General features: G+C 28.4%; 4 protein-coding genes across 7 annotated transcripts; 3 read left to right on the top strand and 1 right to left on the bottom strand.

The window, feature by feature from the left end:
- The first annotated feature begins 372 nt into the window (after positions 1–372).
- On the top strand, positions 373–4,361 carry LOC103568714 (uncharacterized). Its single transcript, XM_008545674.3, has 3 exons — positions 373–744; positions 868–1,023; positions 3,245–4,361. Exon 3 carries the CDS (start codon positions 3,245–3,247, stop codon positions 4,322–4,324), a length of 1,080 nt encoding a protein of 359 aa, XP_008543896.1. The 5' UTR covers positions 373–744; positions 868–1,023; the 3' UTR covers positions 4,325–4,361.
- An 828-nt stretch (positions 4,362–5,189) lies between these two features.
- Positions 5,190–8,040, bottom strand: LOC103568715 (EEF1A lysine methyltransferase 1). The gene is made up of 4 exons (XM_008545675.3): positions 7,776–8,040; positions 6,066–6,213; positions 5,765–5,974; positions 5,190–5,688 (listed from the first exon to the last, which is right to left on the bottom strand). The coding sequence occupies exons 1-4, from the start codon at positions 7,935–7,937 to the stop codon at positions 5,552–5,554; spliced, it is 657 nt and encodes a 218-aa protein (XP_008543897.3). The 5' UTR covers positions 7,938–8,040; the 3' UTR covers positions 5,190–5,551.
- Positions 8,041–10,020: 1,980 nt separating this feature from the next.
- LOC106693144 (H/ACA ribonucleoprotein complex subunit 3) lies at positions 10,021–10,521 on the top strand. Its single transcript, XM_014439444.2, has one exon. The coding sequence runs from the start codon at positions 10,158–10,160 to the stop codon at positions 10,350–10,352; it is 195 nt and encodes a 64-aa protein (XP_014294930.1). The 5' UTR covers positions 10,021–10,157; the 3' UTR covers positions 10,353–10,521.
- Positions 10,522–11,744: 1,223 nt separating this feature from the next.
- On the top strand, positions 11,745–16,686 carry LOC103568716 (ATP-dependent DNA helicase Q5). 4 transcript variants are annotated; one of them, XM_008545676.3, is made up of 8 exons: positions 11,746–12,122; positions 12,274–12,398; positions 12,478–12,642; positions 13,873–14,317; positions 14,387–14,702; positions 16,017–16,236; positions 16,308–16,496; positions 16,564–16,686. In XM_008545676.3, the coding sequence occupies exons 1-8, from the start codon at positions 12,014–12,016 to the stop codon at positions 16,639–16,641; spliced, it is 1,647 nt and encodes a 548-aa protein (XP_008543898.1). In that variant the 5' UTR covers positions 11,746–12,013; the 3' UTR covers positions 16,642–16,686. The 4 variants fall into 4 exon arrangements, with proteins under 4 accessions (XP_014294928.1, XP_008543898.1, XP_053597624.1 ...); XM_053741649.1 differs by having other exon boundaries at positions 12,095–12,186; XM_053741648.1 differs by having other exon boundaries at positions 12,117–12,201.
- Positions 16,687–17,377: the final 691 nt, after the last annotated feature.

Raw genomic sequence — 17,377 nt, forward strand, 5'->3', positions numbered from 1 at the left:
GGTATTGGTCCGATTTTCGAAAACAGTTTTGAATCGATCTCGTCGTTTTGAAGTGGTGTTTGAAGCGGCTCATTAATTCCAACATTTTTTGAGAAATTGAGCGTAATCGCTGCAGCAATTCGAAGGTATTTCAAAAATAAAATTTTCTCAAAAATGTTTTTCTTTTTGATAACTTCTAACTTACCCCATGGATTGATGCTAAAATCTAATTAGCTCTAAAACTCTTTACTGAAAATAAGATTTATACGGGCCAAAGATATCGTATATTTGGAAATGGCCAAATACATATTTAATTATAAAAAATACAATATATTTAAGTGGTTCAATTGCGTTGAAATGAGTGATTCATTTGTGGCAAAGAAATGATTCAATTGCTACAAATAAATAAGGGCGTCAGATATATGTATGTACCAAGTATATTTACTTGTCATTAAGAAATATTTATAAAAAAAGCCACAAACAAACTTGAAAATTTAATTATTTGAATTTTGAATTTATTTACTGTCGATAACCGGTCGTTAAATTCGCAAATTTTAGGTTAGTGATGCGAATAGTCACCAGGTGTCGCATAGATCACTAAGACGCGAACATTCGCCACTCCCTTAGTTAGTTACTGGTAGGGATAAGTTTCCGGAAGTGAACCAAGATGTCCGAGCGGAACAAGATACATCTAGGACTGCGAAACGTGGATTTCATCAAAGTTAGTCAGACGACTAAAGTGGCCGGACGCACATTTTTATTCAGGTAAATATATAAGTCCATTTCCGCTTTACGTGGAACGAGGCAATTAATTTTAATTATCAGGCCCCATACGCCGATATATTAATCAATTAATTACATATTCTAATGCGCACTGTTTATTGACAGATTGACATATCACTTAATAAAGTCATTGCATACGAGGAGCAAGGAGGCGAGCATTGAGGAACAAGAAGCTACCAACAAACGGAGAACGAATTGGACGAGTAAAATACCAGCAGACAGCAGCTACCATCCATCAAGTGTTACTAAAATTATTTGGAGGTAAATTATAATTAAACAAGGCCCTTGATTGATTTTATTAATTGGCCGAACTAATTATAATTAATTACTTGATATTCGTTGGTCTCGCGTAATTAAACTGGCAGGCTCAGGCCCATCGGCCGTTTTAACCACGCGTTGATTCTCGCATTCTCGAAAATCGTCACGCCACTCTTATCCGCCATCTTGTTCGTAACTCTGTATTATTTTATTCAAGGCCTTTCAGCCGGAATAAAATAATTTCCCGCGTAGAAAGTCATGTAGTAAACAAGTCTATTAAATCCAAAATGTTAAATTATTAATTGATTCCAGGCCCACCGGCCGCTATAAATTAATTTCACAATAGCGTCAATAAACTAATTCAGGCCGGAATTAATTCCGTTGGCCGAATCACTCAATTAATTAATTAAATAGTTTACTCAATTCTGTCTGTATATTCAGGCCCGGGTGACGCCAATGCACTGGCCGAATTTTCTAGTCAATTACAAGCTTGATTTTAGTCGTGTGTGGAAATTATATTCATCAGGCCCGAATTAATTAATTAAACGGCCGAATTAATTACACATTGTAGTCGTAACGTAATTATAAATAAATAATAAAATTAAGTTAATTAAATTCTTTAATAAATTGAAATTAAAAAAGATTCTAAAAAAATTTATAGGAATCATGGAATAAAAATTAAAGAAAAGGATTATTTTGTCGTGGAGTAAATTAATATAGAATAATTATGGAAAGTTAATTAGTTCAAAATTATAAGTGAAATTAATTGATTGATAATTAAAATCAAACCAAATTAATTAATTAATAAATTAAATATTGAGAAATTTAGAGCAAAGAAAATCAGAGTGAAATAAAATTTTGTGATAATGAAACTACTGAAAATATTGGAAGCGTTGAAAGTACAAGGTAAAGACAAGATTTAGATACATTTTGATTTAATGCTGAGTAAATAAAACTGTCTGTAATTTAGGTCCGGTCGATAAACTAAGTTAGGTTTAAGATAATATCCAGAGGACATTAGAATTGCGGGTTAATGTCCAGCGGACGGGTTCTTAAGGAGGTTCGACCGAATCTAATGTAAAAAGGATTTTCCAACTTTAAGATTTGAAACTTAGTATACATGTAAAAAAGTACTTTATCTATGTATTCTTTAAATTTAAATATGACCTACCGTCTACTTTTTTAGAAAGAGGTTTAAAAATGACGTTTTTAAAGTTCTTATGGCGGACAAGCTCCCGTCATGACTTGCTCGATTCGTTTCATTATTAACCACCCAAGTTTAAGAAATAGAAAACCACATGCCATAAACTTTAATATTTTGGTAATATGATAAGATTTTAACAATATAGTGTTACCGTTGTAGTTATTTAAATAATTCCAGTTAAATTATTTAATCTCGTTCATCGACAGAGATACATATTATTGAGGGTTTGGCAACGTCGCGGAAGCAGCTGAGAGAAAAAACAAAGATAGAAATACATTAATAAGAGAGACGAGATTAGAAATAAATTTTTCCCGCTTTAATTTGAATATCGATGTGTAAGAAGTTAGAACTCGCTGTTGCCAAATCTTTTTATTAAATCATATGAGTCAAAAATAACCAAGTCATTTCATTACTTTCTTTAATTAAATAAGTAATAAATATTAATTTATGAATTTGTTATGTTATTATAAATTAAAATAATGAATTTTCATAACTATTAGGAGAATTTAGCAAACAAAAAAATTCAAACACTACTTTGACTCACTAGTGTCCGTCGAACCTCCTTAAGGTAGTTGTCCTGCTACAATATTGTTAAAAAGTTATGAGCCATATGTGTGGTAAAAATAGGTTAGGTTGTAGTTAAAATGAGACATTACTTTTATTTGATACTGTACCCGTGAGAAAGTTACCTACATACTACTCATATATAAGTACACACAAATACCGAATGTTTATTTGAGCGATACAGTTTTCTACCCAAATCGCAAGCTTAGTAATAAAGATCAAGGTTACAGCGCGACTCTAGGCTACAAATATCTTGGTCCAGCTACCGTATCAAAAATTGTCAGATTGTTGGTAGTCGAGTTAATTAATGACAATGGTAAAATATTCGGTACCCATTATACCCCCGATTTGAAATTCCCTCGCAGAAGCGAAATACTAATTAATAAGACGAAAGTTTAACTTTTAATTATAATTAAGGAATATTGTAGAAAGATTATCAATAAAATTGTGTTTCAGATGAACCGATATCAACCAAAGGGTTGGACAAATGGTGATGCCGCCCAAAAGCAAGTTGGCTGTCTGAGGCGATACCGAGAAGACTATTACCGTGGCTCCTCACGCCGCGCTTCAGCACATCGGTCTATTGCAACACAGACTGATGTACTGGACGCAGTAACCGGTCAGTTAGGCTTCAACCGACTGGGCCCAGCAGTTACCCGAAGTAGTCTATCAGCTTCAAGCCGCCTGATTGAGACTCAGGTAGGCCCTAGAGAGGGACGACGACCACCAGCGTCCATGAGATCATGTCCAGCGTCAATTACATCTCGACCAGCACGAATGGGACCAAGATTTGTTGCTGTTAGAACACGACCGCCTGTTATCGAGCAAACACGGCCAGCTCGAATCCAAACAACACGTGCTCTGGTTCCGCGATTAACCGCTTCAGTTTTATCGCCAACAACTACGGTTCAGGCAACAGTAATTCCCGAGGAAGCACCGAAATCTTCAGGAAAATCCAAGAGTGCCAAGCGCCGGAATCAGCGGTACAATGTACTTCGTAAGCTCGCTAACCAGCCAGATACAATTGATCTGTCGAGGTTAAACAAGATGCAAAAACACTTGGGTACGCATCAGGGCCGAAAACTTTTTGATAAGATTCTCGAAGGCTTAAAACTTGGGGAAGTTAGACTTCCTCCCGTAACATCGGCTGAACCTAATGTACTGGTTCCAACGTCTGCCCGGTACCCTGAAACGTGGCAGGAAGAAGCCTGGACGCCTCAAGCTAGTGATCCGGTAGACCAAAAGCCTAAGAGTTCAGAAGGAGAGAAACTGGCCGTCCAACAAGGCCCACCCGAGGCCATTAGTCAGGCCTCTGGTTCCAAAACTTACAACATAGATCAACAAAAGAAGGAAAGGAACCACAAGACGAAAAATAGAGAACATAGCCCAAACTGGGCTGAGATGGAAATGGTGGACGGAGGCCAATATTGGTCAGATGATTCGGAATGTGAGAATCTCCAGCTCTGCGACACAGATGAGTACCTGATGAAAGACATTCTTGAGATTGGGCTGAGTTCGTTCGACGAGCCTTGGTAGCTGGTACACGGGTCCACCTCCACCCAAATCAAATAAAAAGAAGAAATAATATATTTGTTCTCTTTCTTTCTTTTCGTTTTGTTTTAATAATTTAAATAAAATTTTCATTTTTTTTTCTACAATCTATAACTCATTTAGTCTTGAATACACGGCCATCTTTTATCCTTAGGATGTTCAGGCCTTTGTGATCATCTGGAACCCGGATGACAGTCTGGCAAGGGAGAGTGTAACAGGGTAAATTAGAACTCCTGAAAATGTAATTATTTAAATTTTGAATTTATTTACTGTCGATAACCGGTTGTTGAACTCGTGAATTTTGGCTAAGTGATGTAACTAGTCACCGGGTATCGTATAGATCACTAAGACCCGAACATTCGACTCTCCCTAGTTAAGTTACGAGCAAAAATAAGTTTCTGGAAGTGAACCAAGATATCCAAGCTCATAAAAAAACAATCACATATAAGAGCATTTTCGAGCTCGAAGATCTCATACTAAATGTACTCACAATATTGCTTTCGAGCTCGTTGAGCTCGAAAACAGTGGGAAGTTTTGAAGCTGGTTTGGATGCAAAACACACAGAAATAGCCAAATATTTCTTCAATTGTCGACAAGCAGCAAAAAATTGGAAAAGAAAGAAAAACGAAATTTCCTAGAATCTAGAAGTAAGAAAATAGCAGTCTAAAATTTTTTCGATTACACTCTTTTGAACCTCATACAAGTAACTAAGTTCTTACCAAAGTTCCAAATTTTTCCATCAATTGTTACCAGAAATATAAATAATCATAGCTTAACTTAAAAAAATACATGTTTTTTCCCATTTTAAACTTCCGTTCTTGGGTGCCAGGTTAATGTTAAAATAAAGAGCTACAACTTTACAAGAATTTCTTTTTAATTATGTGGAAGAGTCTGAAGGGGCGAAATGATTAAAATTCAAAAGTGACCTTCATAAGGACCACTCCAATGTTTATCATAACAGATTATTAATAATTATTATAAATAAGTGCTGTAAAAAAAAACCACCAATCAACGAATTTTTTTTTTAAATAAAACAGGTCGTTCATAATTATGGTCATGGTGGATATGGAGTTTCTACAGCACCAGGAACTGCTCAGTATGCTGTCGAACTTGCAAAAGATTATCACAAGTCTTCGAATTCAAAATTATAAATTGAACGAAAGTTTTTTTTTTTATTTATTATACATAAATATATCAATAAAAAACAAGTGTTTATTTTTTTATCGATGCATCAAAATCAAAATTAGCGAAACATGAAAATTCATTTGCTAGATTATTTTTATGATGCGGTTGAAAGTCACATTTTTTAACATTTAAAAGTCTTCCTGCTGTATCAGCCATTAGTGCACCTAATAAATAATAATAATAATTAGTTGACTAACATTTATTATAGACAAGTTTTTGTTTCAAGTATTAATATATTACCTGTACATAAAACAATATTTTTTTTTGATAAAAATTTAATCGTCTCAGTAGTTTTTGTAAGACATTCTTCTGATAGAAATGGTGGATCCGCAATCACGAGGTCAAAACCACTAGACATTTCTTCAGGTACATGGAGTGGAAAATTATAATCATATGGAATAAAATCTGATCCATAAACAGAAAACCTTTGATCATATTCAAAAATTTTAACTAAAAATATAAATTAATTAAAGTTATTTTAAAATCTTTTTTTATTTATAAAAAATATTAAATTCTAAAATATATGTAAACTAATTTATACTCTGTCTGTTTCCTGCATCTTTTTTTAATGCTCGATATAAAGTTGGACATGAAATAAGAGCTATTTTCCCATCATTGTTAGTAATATTGAGAGCTGCTGTAGTTATTGTATTAACCGTTTCATCATCATACCAGAATTGACTTAATTGCTAGAATGAGATATTTATATCAATTAAAAAAATTTTATGAATAAATTTGTAGTAATTATGCACAGTGACATAACTACTTATTTTTTTTTTGTGTAAAAATATAATAATTGTTAAATCAATTTTTTTTCAATTCCTTACTTTACACACGATTGAAAGAAAATAAATCTATTGAAAAAATTTGGAGACCGGCTGACTCTGAAGGTCAACCCTAAAATTTCCCGCTGTTTTCGAGCTTGAAAAGCTCTTATAATCAATTTTATGTTCACGGAAAAAAAAAAACATTAAAAATTAATAAATAATAGTAAAAAGTGAAATCTGTTATCAATAATTAGTACTATTATGTGCTTAATTCAAAGTAGTTTACTAATTTTTCTAGATTCCTGAAAACTACTATCAATTATTTCAAAAAGTAAGTAAAGATTATTACTTTTAGGTATAATACGCGACTTATTAGTGAAAGTTTATTAATTTATGGCATAATCTATTAAAAAGTAATGATTGGTAAAATTAAGAATTGGTATCTGATACTGATTTTTCCGGCCGGAAATTGCAAAAGTTACAAACTTTTATTTTTAAATTCGATATCACTGATCAATTATTAGCTTAAAATATCATTTATTCATCATTATAAATTAATTTACAATATACATAAATCGAATAAGTGGTAAATAATAAAATGAAAAATTAGTATACTAGATACTGATTTTGTTGCTCATAAAAATACCGAAAATTTTTAACTCTTATTTTATAAATTCTATCCCATTGACTAATAATTAATATAAAATGTTATTTATTCGTTATTATAAATTAAGTTATTATATACATAAATCGAATAAGTGGTAAGTAATAAAATGAAAAATTCGTACACTAGATCTTTATATATTAAGATGAACGTTTACTAATTTTTCGGTTCCTCATTTTTAAAATTTTTGTATGTTTATTTGAATAGTAATAACTGTAGATACCAATTTATCGATTCTTTTTCATATTAATTTTAATATACAAAATTACAAATTTTGCTTTTGTATGTGTATCAAATTTTAATATAAATAATAGCCATTTTGTAATATATATAATGATCCTGGTTTGATATTAGTATCGAATATACTAATTTTAAGTCGAAAATAAACTACAAACTATTAAAATTTTGGACATCATTTTTTTCCGTGTTATATTATAATTATTTCTGAAGAAATTCTCTATATGATGATATGTTTCATCCTATTTTAATATACTTTAAAAAGCGTAAAGGCGATTGAAAGTGAGTGAGGTACCGAAAAAAATCGAGCGACAATAGAGCGCTTTCGCGTTTGAGGTGTGCAATATTTTTCTAATTCATATTTATTTATTTATACCACGAAATTTCTAATTTCTCATATATTTTACAAGGTAAGAAAATATAGAATTACATATCAAGGCCTATTTTAAAATATTAATAAAAATATTTTAAATAATTTTTATTAGCGGCTTATTTTTCAAAGCTGCGGATTTCAAAATTAAATTCCCGCTATAATTATAAAAATAACCTTATCAATTGTAGATACTGAAGATATTTAACTTACCCAATCTTCATCAAATACATTGTTATCAGATGTTTCACTGTCACCGTTTATTATCGTTTTACTAATTTGTTCTTCTCTTTGTTGACGTTCTGCATAAAATTCTTGTAAGGCAGCCATTGTTGATTCACTTAACTGAGGAATTTCGTCGTCACTGTCTGTCATGATGGTATTTTAAATTACTCTTCACTTATTTCTTTGAAAAAAAATTGTTTCAATGTGAACACGAGGCCCAGCCGGTCTTGATCATAAAGTATATAACTAAAAGGTCAGTAGTCAGTAGCCACAAGAGGATCTGTATGTGATTTCTGTTCTAAGCGCATTGTAGTATTGGGAAATTTATTTTGAAACTCAAAATTCTTAAGAATAGCGCCATTTCACTAGAACATAAAAGTTGGTAATGTTAATTTTTAACATTTTAAAAAATAAGCAAATTTATACATAAAATTCCCTAATAGCCACTTTAGCTTAAAATTGACGGTAATTTGATGTTGAAATTACCTGAAATTTGCTGCCCGAAGTTGCTGACAATTTGACAGCAAAAGTTGAAAATAAAAATTTACGGTTAATTTTTCTTCAATTCAAAGGTAAACTTTTACGAAAAAAAAAGTCAGTACACGGAGAAAAAAGTATAGTAAAAATTACCAACAGATATGAAAAAATACATTCTGTATTGTAATTATTACTAAACGTTTAGTAAAATTTACTAGTTAGTTATAATTACATAATAAGATATTCAAAATTACTATGCGTAATGTATTTTTTGCTAAGACGATTATATTTTTTACTATTTGTATAGTAAATTTTACTATAAGTACTATTAATAAATACTAATTTAAGAGAGTAAATTTTCTAATGCAATATAGGATTTGTTACTATACAAAATATTAAAAGTTACTAAACGCAATGTATTTTTTGCTAACACGATTATATTTTTTTACTATCTGTATAGTAAATTTTACTATGCATAGATAAAATTAAGAGTTGGTGGGGATAGCATATACAAATATGTATTACAAGTTCTGAAACTTTTGTCCAAAGGAGACACATCGGGCCGTCAGGCATAGAGACAAAAAGCTAGATGAAGTTTTAAAAATTTAACATCATGGCTACTAAAAAGAGAAAAGAAAAAAAAAATAAATAAATAAATAATCTAACCAACAACAAGTAAGGAGTACAAGGACCAACACGAGAACCAATGGATATGAGCTGCCCAAGGCAATGGGACAACCATCTTCTTAAATCAAAATAATAATGAAGGCTTTTTTTTTGTTATTTGCGGCCTAATCAATACAAATAAAATAAAATATTATGTATGAGCTATGTATATTTATAATTTGCAAATAAACTTCTTTAAAAAAAAAAAAAGCCGTGGAACATAAAAAAGGACTCGCGCGCGGAAGATCAGGGTTCGAATCTCGGTTGAAACAAGTGATTTTTAAAATAATAAATGTCGACACCAACACGACACAGATGACATAAATAAAAATAATAATCAAAATGATAGCAATAATAATAAGTTATAAGCTAATAAAAATTGAATTTTATTTTTTTCCATTCTAATACAGTAAAATCTACTAAACGGGATTGTAAAATTTACTAAAAGGGAATAGTAAAATTCACTAAATATATCTAAAAATTAATATGCGTATAGAAGATTTTCCATAGCCAGTAAATGAGAAATTACTAAACGATTTGTAAAATATGCTTATCTGTTTATTAATTTTTCATCTAAATCATAAGCGTGTCAAGGTTACTATTCAAATTTAGTAATTATTCTCATATTTTTTAGTAAAATTTACTGTGTTTTTTTCTCCGTGTAATGTTCATTCTTACCATTTCAAAAAGTAAGCAAAATTATACATGAAATTGTCTACAATTTAAGGGTAAAAATATACTTAACAATTTTCCAAGTCAAATTAACGATAAATCGACATAAAATTGACATTTTTTTTTTAGTCAACTTTTTAAGTGAATTTACACACATTTTAACTCAGGCAGTAAATTTACATCAAGTTGAATACAAATTGTCACAAAAAATGGAATAGTCCGAAGTTGAAGGATATTTGATGAAAAATTCAAGGAAAATTTTGTAAGTAAACTTTTCCTAAAGCAAACTGCTACTAAGGAATTTTCACACGAATTTTAAATGAATTTCCCGACACCAGAGTGCTCTCAAAACAGAAATGACATACAGATCCTCTAGTGACTACTTACCACTGAACTTATTTTGGGTATATTTATTATTATCAATCAATTTATCGTACAAACACTTCACCACGTGTTTACAGGCGAGTTATAAGGTTATATATCTGTATACAAGAATAATATAATAACAATCCTATTAAAAGCGTAAATTAATTAATAAATATATAAAACAATAAAATGTATCTCATGTATTATTTGAACGAGCAAGGCGAGCGTGTGTACACACTAAAAAAAGTTGATCCATCTGGAAAACCAACAGTAACTGCACATCCTGCTCGATTTTCACCAGAAGACAAATATTCAAGAGAGAGGATTACAATGAAAAGACGCTTTGGATTACTATTAACTCAACAAAAAATGCCAGTATATTAAAAAGTATCACATTATCAAACTAAATCATCAAAAATTATAAAATTTATTTTCGCAATATTTTTTTGTCGGTTTATAAAAATTGTAACTTTGTCTTTTTTAATTATCAATATGATTATTAATAAGTTGTTTACATCTAAAACTAAATAAAAGTTTCTAAATGTATCAATAATTTTGTCTTGTCATTTTTCAAAAATATTTTATTGTTTAGTTTTAACTTTTAATTTATTAATTATGTTTTTATTTCGAATTTATAAATTTAAGTTTTGGCAATGAGTGTAAATGTAGCAGACACGACAATTTTTTAATTATATATAAAAAAATTGAATAAATGAAGTAGTAAAATATAAAAAAATGCATGTACTGAATTTTTAAATGTCTAAGCATGTGCTTTTTTAAATATTTGTTTCATAAATATTTGAATTTATTATTTCAAAGTTTTACGAACTATCAGATGTCTGCTAATTTTACAATCATGTTTTAGTAAGTAATTTTTTAAAATAATTCCACTATAATTTATCACACATGGGGTATTTGTATTTATATTTATATATAGTAGGGTTTTAAAAAAAAACAAATTTTTTTTTATGGTGTGCAAAAATTGAAAGTATATAACTAAAAATTAAAATTTTGGTAGCAATCCGGGCTCTTAATAATGATATTAAGGTTTTCCTCAATCCATTTTTCTATTTTCCATTTATATAACACGGGAAAAAAATTTTTTTTGTTGGAATTTTCTAGCCCACAAACTAATCAACGGATTTTTATGCACAATGAATGTTTTTGTAGGAAATTGAACGCTCTACAAGAAAAGTCTCTTATCATTTTTTGATAAATCCCATTGTTCAAAAGTTATTTAAGCTTTAAGTCAAATTTATAGTAAATTTTGAGATTTCTTTACTTTTCCAGCGAAACTATCAGTCTTGTCGAAAAATGTCATTGGAACTTTTTGTAGATAATTTTATTCCTTACAAATTATTATGAATAAAGTTTTTTGAAATTCTGCATTGTTTTCTAGTTATTTTCATTTCAATGTCAAGCTCTTCAAAAATTAGATTTCTGATTGATTTTAAAATCTTGAAATTGAAATGAAAATAACTAGAAAACAATGCGGAATTTCGAAAAATTTTATTCGTAATAATTTGTAAGGAATAAAATTATCTACAAAAAGTTTTAATGACATTTTTCGATAAGACTGATAGTTTCGCCGAAAAAGTAAAAAAATCTCAAAATTTAGTATAAATTTGACTTGAAGCTTAAATAACTTTTGAACAATGGGATTTATCAAAAAATGATAAGAGACTTTTTTTGTAGAGCATTCAATTTCCTATAAAAACATTTCTTGTGCATAAAAATCCGTCGATTAGTTTGTGAGCTAGAAAACTCCAAAAAAAAAAATGTTTTTCCCGTGTTATTTAAATGGAAAATAGAAAAATGGATTGAGGAAAACCTTAATATCATTATTAAGAGCCCGGATTGCTACCAAAATTTTTATTTTTAGTTATACTTTCAATTTTTGGATACCTAAAAAAAAATAGTTTTTTTTTTTAACACCCTAATATACGGTGTATATAAACATAGTTTTGTACGATTTAGTATACATTTGTGTTATATATTAATAAATAATTTAATTATTTAAAAATAACTAATAAATATTTTCAAAAATGGAGACTAATCTAGACATTGAAATGTTCGAATGTTTAAATGATGTATTTCGTTATAAATCTTTTAAATCTAATGAACAACGCAATGCAATATGGACTGTATTGACAGGTTAGAATTCATTTGAAAGTATATTTATTTTATTGAATAAAATAAAAATAAATATGACAGTAATGTAAATTTTTTAAATGTAATTTATATGTAATTAAAAAACTCTATGTGCGCTACATTTACACTTATTAATTTTTTTATTACATTTCAGAAACTCGTGATGTTTTAATTAATTTACCTCCGGCAGCCGGGAAATCTCTGTGCTTTCAATTACCCGGTGTTATGATTCCTAATAAAATAACGATAGTTATTGTGCCAGATAATAATACATTAGAAGTATGTTAGTTTATTAGTAAATATTATGAATTGTAGAAACTAATAATATATATTATATATTTATTAATTTATTTTCTAGGAGCAAGTTGAATATTTGCTGAAAAAAAAGATTGATGTACAGTTTTTTAATTCAAAATTTTCAAAGAAAAATTTTGAAAATGTTATCAATAAATTAGATGATGAAAATTCAGCGCCACGATTTATCTATGTTATTATTACAGTATGCGCCTCGGATTTATTTAAAGTAAAACAAAAAATTATCATTATATTTTATTAATAATTCTGCATAAAAAGAATTTTTTATAATCCCTGGTGGAAATTTTTCGGACTTCTGTCTTAAAAACTCAGTTCTAAAATTCTAAAGACTTTTTTAGAGTTCCAAAGACTTTTTAAGACAGAAGTCCGAAAAATTTTCACCAGGGATGAAATTCCAGAAGCTTTCGAGACAGAATTTTTTTTAAACTTACATTTTTATGAACAAATGAAAATATTAACATAATGATTTGAGAAGAAATTACCCTGGTTAAAAATACTGATTGAAAATAATTCCCTGATTAAAAAACGGAATTCAACCGAATTCAAAATTTTAATTCTGTTATATTCTGTCGAATTCTGCAAAACAGAATTCAACTGAATTGAAAATTTGAATTTGAATTAAACAGAATAAAATCGATTTAAAAATTTCAAATTCGTTTTAATTCAGTTTAATTCGGATTCAGAACCAGAAATTGGATAATTATTTTCGAATTAATCAAAATTAAACCGAATAGAATTATTTAAATTCGTTTCAATTTGGACGAATTCTGGTTTTCCTGCTGAATTAGACAGAATTCATTTTTAAGTTAGCTACCGAATTAACAGAATTTATCTTAATTAAATAGAATTCAAAATTTAATTCTGTTTAATTCGATCGAATTCAGTTGTTTAATCAGGGTTACTCGATTTCTTAATTATTTTAAATTTGTCTAATCCCTGATCAAGGAAAAATGATTCAATCTGTGCTAAGTGTATATCTTAGTATTAGTATATCTATATATTAGTCGATTCAAATTATTTTAAATCATTTCAAACCATTTTTCTTAATCAGAAATATCTGCTACATTCACATTCATATTATTCTACATTTGAGCTCGAAAGTAAAATATTTATATTTAAAATTTTTTTAACCTTTGATTTTTTTATTGTCAAAGTTTTTTTTAATTTTCTTTCATATCATTATTTTTATAATTTATACTTTTAAAAAAAAATGTCAAAATTTGTTCATAAAGTCAAAATCTGCTCTGTAAACATGAATAAGTGAAATTGACGAATATTCACTTATTTTAAGTGAAAACCGAACTACTTATTTTAAAAATACTTGAATTCAAAAGTCTTAAAGAAAATATTTAAATGCTTTTGGAATTTTAAAAGCAGTTTTGTTTTTACTCCAAAATTTATTTATTTCACTATATAATTGTTGGCTTCTTTTAAACAGGAATATATTAAAAAATTGTATGATAAAGATTTGATATTAACGTTTGTTGTGGATGAAGCACATTGTGCTAGTGATAAGTCAATAGATTACAATAAATTATATAAAAAAATAATTCCACTAAGAGATAGTTGTCCAAATGTGCGTTTAATAGCATTAACTTCAATAGGAACTGGAGATATTAATAACGATATTAAAAGTTCATTAAAAATGTTGAATGCTATTGAGAATAATGGGAGTTACAATTGGATCCGACCAAATATTTATGTAGACGTTAAGTTCAAAGATATTTTAGATCCTTTTGAGGACTTAACACAGTTAATAAATAATTTTAAACAAGTTATGGATAATTTTTCGGGCATTATTTTTTGTCGTAAAAAGGAAGAGACAATATTGGTTGCTAAGGAGTTATCACAACGTGGAATACCTACAGCCTCATATAGTGCAAGTAATTAATTAGTTGTAATGATATATTTTTTGTATAAAAAATTATTTATGAAGTTTTTTTTAATTTTAGAGCTAGATCATAATGAGCGAGTAAAAACGAAAAAAGATTGGATGAGAGGAAAAGTTGTAATATTGGTTGTAACTCATGATTTGGGAGTTGGATTAAATAAATTTGGTGTTGGTTGTGTGATACATTGGTCTTTGCCATTAACTATGGAACAGTATTATCGTGATATTGGTCGAGCTGGAAGATTTGGTGGAAAAGCGCTCAGTAGAATTTATTTAGGAGTTGAAGATTGGATGAATGCTCAGTACCTTATGATGGGAAAGTCTAGTCATCTGTTTTCAAGTTTTGAAAATGTCCTTCAATTTTGCATTGCTGATGCGTATGTTGTATTATTTTTATTTATGAATATTTTAAATATTACACTAAAAACAAACCGTGATAAGTCCAGGTGGTGTAGGTATTTAAATTTTCAGTGTTAAAATATTTTACTTTATGAATACTTGCCACTTACTCGATTACTATAGTTAAACGTAATTTTATTAATTAATTAAATTATTGGTGATTGAAATTCTGGGCGTAAAATTGTGTAATTTTTAAATAAATTACGTATAACAAATAATTAATTAAGGGAGAAAGCTTTTGTGTGAGATACAAAAAAAAAGGATATTGTGATTTTTTTTTTTCAGGATTCGTTATTATAATTCTCAAAATTTGTGACATTATTAAGTAACATTTCAAAAATATTCTGTGAAATTTTCATGAAAAAATATTGAAAAATAAGCCAGTGGTAGTGAGGAGAGACGAGTCATTTAAAAAAAAGTCTTCATACCGTAGACAGGATAACTCATGACTGCTTCATCTGAAATTAAAAAACCAAAAAGATTTCTTGGGTATATAAGTTTATCTTGGATCTGAACGAAGGATTTTTTTTTTCAATAACTTCAAATTTTTTAATTAAACAAAAGGGACAATTTTTGGCAAAAATCAGAGTTTTTTGATTGCACCTTTACCGGAAATTTGAAAATGAATATTTTGTTTAGTCCTTCGTTTAAATCCAAGATAAACTTATGTACTAAAGAAATCTTTTTGGTTTTTTGATTTTAGATAAGGCAGCCATGAGTTATCCTGCCTACAGCATGGAGACTTTTTTTAAGTGACTCGTCTCTCCCTCCTACCACTGGTTTATTTTTCAATATTTTTTTATGAAAATTTCACAGAATATTTTTGAAATGTTTCTTAATAATGTCACAAATTTTGAGAATTTTAATAACGAATCCTGAAAAAAAAACAATATCCCTTTTTTTTTGTATCTCATACCAGCTTCCTCCTTCAAATAAGTACACAGCAAAATTGAAATTTTTTCAAAATAATATTTATTAAATTTCATGTACCTAACCTTCAAATTTCAGAAATTTAGATCCAATAGATTTTTTACTTTTCATTTCCTTTTTTTTATTTCTATTCCGCGAAAAACATCCTGATCTGCAGGTACATTAAATTTGTATATTTTTTATATGTAATACATTTTTTTTCTAATTGCTATATTTGGAGTTTTTTCACACCAAATTACATGGCCTACACCGGTGTTATTTCATTTTAACACCGCAGAGTGTTAAATTAAATCCATTTTTAACACCGCTCTTTTTACAGTCTAATGATTTATAAAAAAAAAAAAAAAAATATTTTATTTTAGATGTAGACATGTTTTATACTCAAAATATTTTGGATTCAATGCTGAGCCCTGCCAAATGGCATGTGATGCTTGTGAACGTGATAGCCATTATGAAAAATCATTAGAAAAATTTAAAATTTATAACAATCAACGTCGACTGTTACCAAAACTTTTAAAATTGCCAATTGCAGAAATATACAAACCTCAACCAACTCGTATGGTTAGAAGGGAAAAAATAGATGTAAGCATCAAATAATTATAAAGTAAAGTAAAAAATTACAATTATAAAAATAAAATAATGGTTTTTTTTAGATCAGAGTTCACAATTATCGTCAATTAGTTCTTGCGTTGAGAAATAATTACAAAAAAGCAGAAAACAAAAATAAATATAACAATAAAATTGAACATGAAAATTTATGTCGATTAGCAAGAAATCTAGAGTATATTGCATTTTCAACAAATTGCAAAATGTCAAAATACTGGAGTGCCTTACGTCGTGCGGTATGGATTTTAATTATTTTATATTTATAATTAATTTACATCATATAAAATTTTTTATCTTTTACAGTTGAAGTCTATTGAAGATGACACGCTATCAGGAACTCTTTCTAATTATATCATAAATTATAAATTTAAAAGCGAATAAAGATTTTTAAAACAATTAAAAATAATTTTTTTGTCAAAAAAGTAATTAGTGTAGTACTTAGTCGCATGCTCTCTAATAGTATATAATTCTCCTCATATATTTCAATAACAAAATAATTTTAAAACAAAATTATATTTTTTTTTTACTGATTAAATGGAATTATTGATTATTGATAAGTTAGTTACTTTAAATCTATCATATTTTCAGGTATATTTCATAGAAATCTATTACATTTGTCCTCATAGTAGATTTTTCAAAGAAGTTTATCATAATTAGTCACGTAGGTTCCAAGATACCATAGCGCCTACAATTCTTATCGGATCTTAATGAAACTTCCTACACTCTATAGACGATTTTCTTAAAAATTCATTACTGAAAAAAAAAAAAATACTGTATTCAAGTATCTGCGTGTTTGAATCCTCCTGAGAAAATTATTTCTTTAATCTTAGTAATAATATACTCCGACCAAAAATATTTATTTTTTTTTTTATTTATTAAACTTTCATGCCAAGGCACAGGCAAATAGCAAGGTGAAATCATACAGATGATCTTACAGTAGTATAAAATTTCAAGTGATCAATAAACAATGTTAATCAGTCATATAGACAAAAATACAATAAACAATGAGAGATGTAAAGATCAATGATACATCGTTACAAATTTAGTAAATTAAAATCTAGATTTAGTAAATAATTATACAACTTGATCTTAAAGATCTCAATGCTGTCTGATTCAA

Source organism: Microplitis demolitor, chromosome 8 (genome assembly GCF_026212275.2).
Source record: "Microplitis demolitor isolate Queensland-Clemson2020A chromosome 8, iyMicDemo2.1a, whole genome shotgun sequence".
NCBI classification, from domain to species: domain Eukaryota; kingdom Metazoa; phylum Arthropoda; class Insecta; order Hymenoptera; family Braconidae; genus Microplitis; species Microplitis demolitor.

Bases quoted from the DNA above. Each gene is read 5' to 3' on its own strand.
- LOC103568716 (XM_008545676.3), top strand. From the start codon at position 12,014: ATGGAGACTAATCTAGACATTGAAATGTTCGAATGTTTAAATGATGTA. The intron at 12,123-12,273 runs GTTAGAATTCAT...ATTACATTTCAG, and splicing joins AATATGGACTGTATTGACAG to AAACTCGTGATGTTTTAATT. The intron at 14,703-16,016 runs GTATGTTGTATT...ATTTTATTTTAG, and splicing joins CAATTTTGCATTGCTGATGC to ATGTAGACATGTTTTATACT.
- LOC103568715 (XM_008545675.3), bottom strand. From the start codon at position 7,937: ATGACAGACAGTGACGACGAAATTCCTCAGTTAAGTGAATCAACAATG. The intron at 5,975-6,065 runs GTATAAATTAGT...TTATATTTTTAG, and splicing joins AGATGCAGGAAACAGACAGA to TTAAAATTTTTGAATATGAT. The intron at 5,689-5,764 runs GTAATATATTAA...ATTATTTATTAG, and splicing joins AAATATTGTTTTATGTACAG to GTGCACTAATGGCTGATACA.
- LOC106693144 (XM_014439444.2), top strand. From the start codon at position 10,158: ATGTATCTCATGTATTATTTGAACGAGCAAGGCGAGCGTGTGTACACA.
- LOC103568714 (XM_008545674.3), top strand. From the start codon at position 3,245: ATGAACCGATATCAACCAAAGGGTTGGACAAATGGTGATGCCGCCCAA.